The sequence below is a fragment of the Mesitornis unicolor genome, unplaced genomic scaffold (assembly GCF_000695765.1).
Source record: "Mesitornis unicolor isolate BGI_N332 unplaced genomic scaffold, ASM69576v1 scaffold27752, whole genome shotgun sequence".
Classification (NCBI taxonomy): Eukaryota; Metazoa; Chordata; class Aves; order Mesitornithiformes; family Mesitornithidae; genus Mesitornis; species Mesitornis unicolor.
Window position 1 is genome coordinate 13,038 of NW_010168927.1, and position 8,537 is coordinate 21,574.

At 50.4% G+C, this 8,537-nt stretch overlaps 1 protein-coding gene across 1 annotated transcript; it reads left to right on the forward strand.

The window, feature by feature from the left end:
• Positions 1-2,216: 2,216 nt before the first annotated feature.
• On the forward strand, positions 2,217-8,171 carry NEURL1B (neuralized E3 ubiquitin protein ligase 1B; the record flags this gene model as incomplete). Its single annotated transcript, XM_010179203.1, has 4 exons — positions 2,217-2,777; positions 5,136-5,843; positions 6,765-6,890; positions 7,927-8,171. Coding segments are annotated over 4 exons (1,640 nt in total), but the record flags the coding sequence as incomplete, so codon positions are not given.
• Positions 8,172-8,537: the final 366 nt, after the last annotated feature.

An 8,537-nucleotide genomic window follows, 5' to 3' on the forward strand; every position in this document is an offset into this window, starting at 1 on the left:
ATTCACTGCACATTGCTTGGGACCACTCTCTCAGCATTGGGTGCTGGCTGGGTCCACACCTCTCTCTGCTAAGGAAACCCCAAACTCTGCTTCCTCTGCAGCAGCATCATTTGCTGGGGTTGTTTGCAGACAGACACGTGGAGCAGCACCCACATCAGCAGCGGGTGGGTCTGTGCTGAGAGCAGCCATCTTCTGCGTTTTAGCTCTTCAGGAAGGAAGGATGAGATTTCCCCTGGGAATACACGAAAGAAATACCTGTACCTCTTTTGAGCATGGCTGGGGCTGACCCACAGACCCAGTGTCCCCCTTTCTGCCTTGGGAGAGCTGGAGGGGAAGCCTGGCCCGTGGTGCTGCTGTGTGGAGCAGGGGGACTGCCCCAAGGGCATTAACAACCATGGGGGCTTCACTCCTCCCCGCCTTCCCCAGGACCCTGCCTTCATGGCCCTGGCATGGAATTGGCAAATCCATACACCCCCACTGGTGTAAGAGCAAGGATGTATTTACATTAGTGCACCACAGGATTAACCATTACCTTGTGCTACGCAACGATTGTCACGTGCAGTACAAATGAAGAGAATACAAAAGACCTTTTATTCAGCTGCTGCGTTTGCCTGTCATAATTTAGGACTGACCTTTTTTCTTGGTGCAAACAGGAGCTTTTTGCCTTTGTAGCTCATTGACTCCTGTTGCAGATGCTCGATTTCAAGGACTAATCCTGTGTTTAGATCTTGCCTTGCAACCCCTCTTCTCTTGCATTTGGTTGCTTAGAGCTGCTATTAGTTTAGACACAAATGCAAGTCCCATCCCCTTGCTGCCCAACCTGGCAAGGTTTTGCTTGCAAAAAAGGTGTCACAACTGCAGCTTTCCTGCCAGCTTTCCTAGCTGAGCTCCCGGTGTCTTCTGATGTTTCTTTCCAAGAGAGGAAAGCGTCAGAAAATCCTTCCCTTGTTACAAAGTGAAGCCAGGGGTTACACATTGGGAGGAAGCAGCTTGAAGGAAGGGCCAGGCAAGCAGCTTCTAAAGCTTCAAACGTGGCAAAGTATTTCAAAATAAATATGTGCGTGCAGTGCGGTTTTATGTGTAACAGGATGACTTCGAGCACCCAGGACCCCTTCCATTTTTGCTCTAAAAATCTACAAAGCTGGGTGCAAAGAGGAGAGGTGGGATGGGTGAGAAAGGGGAGATTGAAGTGCCTGTAACATGGTGGTGGTGGTGGTGGTGGTCATGGGACCCCTAGTGAACCCCACGTGTTCAGGGATATGCAAAAGAGATTGTCTCTACCTCAGGGAACTTACAGCTAAGGCTTAAGAGTGAAAGTCGGGCTTTTTTCATTTCTGCTTCATGCTTGCGTGAACTTCACTTTAGGCCTCAAATCTGCTTTTCTTGAAATTGGTCTCGAAATTGCTATTGACTTTAAATGCTGCAAGATCTCACCCATAAATTCTCCTTCTCCCATCTGTAAAACGAGGATGACAGGATTTCTGTGCCATCTGTGGTGCTGTGAAGCTGAAAACAATCATCATTTATAAAGGGCTTTGAGCTCAAATGGGAGGTTCTGTGTAAAGGCGAGGCTTTGCAGGATGAAATGTTCCTTAATGTGCCAGTTGGATCTGATATCTGAACCAAGGGCTGGGTTGGAAGTTTTGGAAGAACAGTCTGGTGATGCAGAGGTAGTGGTCCAGCTGCTAAATGTCTTGGTTTATCTGTGTTGTTCAGAAGCTCCCATTCATTATTACAAAATTAAGGGATAGCAACAGCATGTGCCAAAAAATCAGTATCCTACATCTGCATTCATCTTCAGCAGCTCTGATCTTACCTTCTCAGAGATGGTGTGACTCTGGCCACCAGCTGGTGATTTAGCAGCAGCATCGTAAATAGGAAACTCAGAGCCATGGCCAAAAGTGTTGGGCCTTTCCGAGTGCAATAGGATGCATCTGACGGGAACAGAAGGATGTTCATTTTCATCCAGCTTTGCAGGGCGTAGAGGGGAAGCTGCCTAACCTTTGCCCCCAGAGCCATATTTGCCTTTTATTTGTATAAAACCTAGGGCCAAACTGGTGCAACAAAAAGCAGACTGTGGCCAAGCACAGTATTTTAGGATTAAATAGTGCAGGTCCCAGTGGGTAATACAAAGCACACGTGGCAAGCGGGGGCTGAGCTAACACATGGCTCAGGTCAAGCACTGCTGACACAGCCGCTGGTTTCTCCTTTTGCAGACACAAGCCACCAGACCCGCTCCGTCTCCAGCCGCCCCTACTACAGTTTGCCCAACAGCAGCCATGAGAGACGCTCGGTCCTCGCCATCACGGAGCCACCGCGCTTCCACTCCCAAGCCAAAGGCAAGAACGTGCGTCTGGACGCCCACTCCCGCAAGGCCACACGGAGGAACAGTTTCTGCAATGGGGTCACCTTCACCAACCGGCCCATCCACCTCTACGAGAAGGTCAGGCTGAAGCTGGTGGCGGTGCACCACGGCTGGAGCGGGGCCCTACGCTTTGGCTTCACCATTCACGACCCATCGCAGATGAGCTCTGACGAGATACCAAAGTACGCCTGTCCGGACCTAGTGACCCGTCCCGGATACTGGGCCAAAGCTTTGCCAGAGAGGTTTGCTGTGAGAGACAATATCTTGGCCTTCTGGGTTGACCGTCATGGAAGAGTCTTCTACAGTATTAATGATGAGGAGCCAATATTATTTCACTGTGGTATTAAAGTTTCCGGTCCTCTCTGGGCACTCATAGACGTCTATGGAATTACCCATGAAGTGCAAATACTAGGTAAGTGTGTGTTTTGGCCTGTGGCTTACTCTTCTGGTTACTCTTTCCACAAGGGCATGATCATGGAGAAAATATGCATGATCTATCTGGTTGATAATTTCTTTGGGACACTTAAAAAAACTAATTTACTATTGGTTTTGTACTTCAAATTAACCATTTTTTTCTTACCGACAGTGAGGACCCAGAAAGCAATATATTTCAGAGATGTCAATGATGGAAAGTCCTAAAGCTGTGCATTATAGCAGTCATGCAAAGGCCTACATGGAAATCCTTACCTGTAGTTTTATCCAGCTTTTTCTGATCTAGATGTGCTGCTATGGTAGGGAAAAACATGGTGTTGCTTTACAGCAAAGTCCCAGGGACTGAGGAGACAAAAGCCAGCAGCTCTGGCTTCCCCTGTTCTTTCCCAGCTACCAGTCTGTGTGCTTCAGGTCCTTGCCATTGCATGCCCCCTGACCCCCAGGCAGGTTGCTGCATTCAGGTGGTGCCTGGCTGCTTTACAGTCAACATCCCTGGGGAGGGCTGCAAGAAGGGATGGATTCGTTCCCATTAGGAAGCCGAGCTGATTGCCATGGAATGACTTTCCTTTCGTGACTTTTACGTCATTGAAATTTCAAATGAATTCAGTGTTAGATGAAGGGTTTTGAACTGGTCTACACCACAGGGAATCCTTTTAAAATACAAGAGTGTTGCCCTTTTCCAGAGACTCCTAGGAGCTGATTTAGTTTTAACAGCCAAGCTCAGCTGCACCTGCTCAAAGGATGGTCCCTCCATCCTCACACCGAACAGACACCAGCAATAATCTGTGAAATGGTCAGTCCAGTGGGCAGGCAGCTCTGTCACATGTTCTTCTGAATGGTACCAATTATTTTACAGCTGAGAAGGCTACACATAAACAGCACTGTCCTGCCTGCTCAGCTTCAATGTGTAATTAAACCTTACCAGTAGTTTATCCTGTAATTGCAATTGCAACGCACTCCAGCCTCTGGTGCTCATCACAGAAGTGCAGGAGCATTTGCCGTATTGGCTGGTGCAGCTGCTTCACCAGAGCAGTCCTTCTTTCTCGTTATATTAGAAAAATAAAATGCAGCTTATTTCTGTCCCGTACTCCCCAGTCCTGCCTGCAGCCTCCAAGTGTGCAGAATGAAAGACTTGCCCTGAGGGCATCTGTACTCTGATTTTGAGAGGAGAGGGGGTTTGGATCAATGTACCAAGCCCCACAAGCTACCCAAGGAATCAGGATGATGCTCAGCCAGATACCCTGTGCTTGCTAGGAGCAGCTGATCCAGCCATCAGCCTGCACCAGTGGCCTCTCCTGCATGGGCTTCTGAGCGAAGGCAGCCACTGCTTTGCAGCTGCTGGGTGGATTTGGGTGGATTTCCTTTTTTGGTAAAGGCCTGGTGATTTTCTCTTCCAAGGAGCAGGCAGTGTTGGTGCTGGGATGCTACTCCCCCTCCATCTTTGGGAAGACCAGAAGGCTGCTTCATTCACGCACACCCTTAACTTCCCTGTGCTTTGACTCTGCTCATCTGGTTTATGCCTTCCTTTGGAGTGCAGTGTCCAGGTTGCTCTATGCAGTGCTGGATGTAGAAGGAATGGCACTCCCAAACCTCTCCACACCTTTAAATCCCTCTCTGGCCTGGCATGGCCAAGGTGAAAATCTGGGTAATTAATTGTCAGCATCCTGACTTTCCCTTTGCTGTGAAAGGGGAATATAACTAGCTGTAAAAAAAAAATCTTCTTTGTAACACCTGCAGCAAGTAGCTTTTGTCACAAACTCTCAACTCAAAAATCTCTGCAGAGGTGTGAAAACCCCTGAGATGCCAGGCTTGAAGTCTTGTAAAATGACCTCTCTTGGACACACCTGTGCCTGGACACCTCACAGCTCTAAGGCAGTGACAAGGAGTGTGAAAGGAACTATTTGTGCTTGTCTTTGTTCGCCCGTCACTGTGTTGTGGACTTGGCATGCACAAGACTTTTGGACAACAAGATATTGAGATGTTTCTTTCATTGACGGAGCACCCTGAAATCTATTAGACCCCTCTACTGAGACAGCTGTAGGACCACACTGGTTTATAGCTTTTCCCAGTTCACCAGTGCACAGCGCTCCCAGATTACTTGGATGCTTCATAACACTTGTTTTTCCTCAGCTAGGGCTAAGATGCAGTCGTTTCTCTGCCTGCTCCACATGTGACTCTCCACCGCTAGCGTCTCGTTAGTGGTTGACCTCTAATTTTTCCATTGTTCTGCCAACCAAATTCAGATAATCTGTAGGCTGAAATAATAACAATTGTAACTATAAAAGTAGGCAATTGTATCTTGACTCTAATGTCCCTTCTGGCTGGGTTTATCTCACAGATAGCATGTTTGCAGAGACCATGACCACTGCCCGTCTCAGCACCGCCCGTCTCAGCACTTGCCTTCCACAGAGCAACCATGATTCAGCCAACTTCAACAACAACGAACTGGAGAATAACCAAGTGGTGGCCAAAATTGCAAACCTAAACCTAAGTCGGGTACCAGGACTTGCGACAGACAACCACATCATCCCCTGTTGCCCAAACCGACGGCAGCGTGCCCAGGGGGTCCCAGCCTTTCTGGACACAGACCTGCGATTCCACCCCACCCGTGGACCTGACATCACCTTTTCTCAGGACCGGATGGTTGCGTGCACCAACTGGCAAGAAAGCAGTAGGACTTTGGTGTTTTCTGACCGGCCTTTGCACATCGGTGAAAGCCTCTTTGTGGAAGTGGGACATCTTGGGTTGCCATACTACGGGGCCCTTTCATTTGGCATCACTTCTTGTGATCCGAGTACTTTACGGACAAATGAGCTCCCAGCAGACCCGGACTTTCTCTTGGACCGCAAGGAGTACTGGGTGGTTTACCGAGCGTTCCCGGTCCTCAACAGTGGCGACATTCTCAGTTTCACGGTCTTGCCAAATGGAGAGGTGCACCACGGGGTGAACGGAGCCAGCCGAGGCATGCTAATGTGTGTGGACACCTCACAGTCTCTCTGGGTGTTTTTTACAATCCATGGTGTAATCAACCAGCTCAAAATATTGGGTAAGTACAGACAAAAGAAATAATAATGGGGAGCACCTGGCTGGTGAAGTTCCCGGGGCCAGAACAGGAGCTATGGGTTTGCATTCGCAGTGTTGCCTTTAGCAGGTGGTTACTGATGTGGGTAAGCAGCTCCTGATCTCACCTTGTGTTTGCAGATAAGGGTGAGCGAGACATGGTAGTTGTCACATAGTTGTATGCAGCCTACACAAGTCCCCAGGAAAGGGATGAGACAGGAGAGATAAAATAAGCAGCAGGTAGGGATGGCTGTGTGTGGGACAGCTGGTTTTCAGAGGAGTTATGTTTAAAAGGGATTCCTTATAAACCCACTATTCCAGCCAACAGATATTAAACTCCTGCCTTGGTAGCAGCGATGATTCTTGTGAGCGCAGCTCTGGTTTAAGCCCGTGTGTTGCTGATGGATGGTAATCGCTCCCCAAGCACTGTCACAGCGTGGGTATCAGGTGTCATTTTTGATCTATTGCTGGTGACCAGTTACAGTTCTTCTATTTTCCTCTTGTTAAGGATTCTGTCAGAAAAGCAGATGTTGATGACGTTGTAACGCAGGTTTTTCTCATTTAAAGCAATGCCCTTTCCCAGCTGCCCCTGACCTGACAGTGAGACAGTAATAGCTTGAGGCTGCTGCTGGAAAGATCAGGACTTTGAGGAAGTGACTTTACACCCCAAACGATAACCTGGTGCTGACTTCACTGAAGCTCTGATGTTGTACAGTGGCGTAGCAAGGTCCAGGCCCTAGAGGTCACATCCAAAACCTCTGTCATTAATAAGAGGCAGCACTTAGCAGTGGGACTTCATCCTAAAGTACCCTGTGTATGTGGGGTGGGAGCGACTCGGAGGGGTATTTGGCTGGGGTCTGGGTGTCCATCACCCCGCAGCTGGCTCAGCTCTTTCCTGTGTTTGCAGGCACTGTGCAGTCCAGCCCAGTGACTGTCTCTCCCTCAGGATCCCCCGGCGGCTCGCAGTATGACAGCGACTCGGACATGGCCTTCAGCGTCAACAGGTCCTCGTCTGCTTCAGAGTCATCGCTCGGTAAGGAGAGCCCAGCCCTCGGCACCCAGCTGTGCCAAGACAGGAATCTGGGCTGATTGATGGTGCTGGGGCTGCATGAGACAGCAGGGCAAGGCCAAGGAGGAGATGTTACGTCTCCTGCGAGGCCAACCGAAATAATTGGAAGAAAACATGAAGTGGTGGGAAGCTTTTCACAGCCTGAAGAAGAGCTGTTGCTTCCCACTCCATCCGTCTGTCCGATGGAAGTGGTCCCTGCAGTGCTGCAGTAGCAGGGGGTGTGGCATTGTGCCTGGGGGTCTTACACCACCCAGATCACTGCTTCCTGCGCTGCCAGAGCTCCAGCGCCGAAAGGATGCCTGTGTAAACGCTCACATGCTGGGGTTTGGGTCTCAGGCACATGGCCCTGGGTACCCTGCCCGGTGCCATCCCTGGCACATGCCACTGCTGTGTGTCCTGTGGGATACAGGAGGGCCCTGCGTGGAGCACGGCTCCTTTAGGTAGAACAGTGCTCTGCACACACATGCTGTGAACTGGGCTTGCAAAGTCACAGCCCTGCCTGGGGAAGCCAGGGTGAGCCATGCTTTGCCCCATCTGTAGAAGAGGGCACTGCTTCTCTCGCTGCCAGAGCTCCAGCGCCGAAGGGATGCCTGTGTAAATGCTCACATGCTGGGGTTTGGGTCTCAGGTACACGGCCCTGGGTACCCTGCCCGGTGCCATCACACTGCTGTGTGTCCTGTGGGATACAGGAGGGCCCTGCGTGGAGCACGGCTCCTTTAGGTAGAACAGTGCTCTGCACACACATGCTGTGAACTGGGCATGCAAAGTCACAGCCCTGCCTGGGGAAGCCAGGGTGAGCCATGCTTTGCCACATCTGTAGAAGAAGAATGGCGGGCTCTGCCTGGAGCTGTAACAGTGCTGCCAGTTAGAATACACTGGGGTTTGTTTGGCCAAATGAAGCAGGCAAGGAAGATCCTTGTGGGGGTGTGTGTATTGTACGTTCTCAGGTTTGCACCATTCAGGTGACTGAATGACCTTGTTCTTTCCTCCTCCTTTACAGTGACTGCACCCAGCTCCCCCCTGAGCCCTCCCATCTCTCCTGTTTTCCCCGCTCCGGAGCCATCAAGCAGCAAGAACGGGGAATGCACCGTCTGCTTTGACAGCGAGGTGGACACGGTGATCTACACCTGCGGACACATGTGCCTCTGCAACACCTGTGGTCTTAAGCTGAAGAAGCAGCTCAATGCCTGCTGCCCAATCTGCCGACGGGTCATCAAAGATGTTATTAAGATTTACCGCCCTTAGCGCCCGGCTCGGGCTGTAGGAAGGGGGAACACCGCTAGCAGTAACCATGCCTTTCCGTCCCTGCTTATGGGTTATCGTGCTGGTCAGTCGTTATCAAGTGGCTCGTTATCTGTGTTTCCTTATTTGGCTCTTAGGGCACAATTCAGGGATAAAATTAAGCTGAGGATCATGTGGAGCCCAAAGGCACGACTGCTGTGCCGGCCAGGCCGTGTGCCCATGGGCAAATTTAGGAATCACGGTCTGGACCTGACCCAGCTGCAAATGAGTAATTTCCCATGCAAAGGCTCTTTTTTCCTCCTCCTCCTCTGGAGGAGGCTCGCTCTGGTGCAGGTCGGGAAGGGAAGGTTGCCTCTTGGTCAGTGCTGG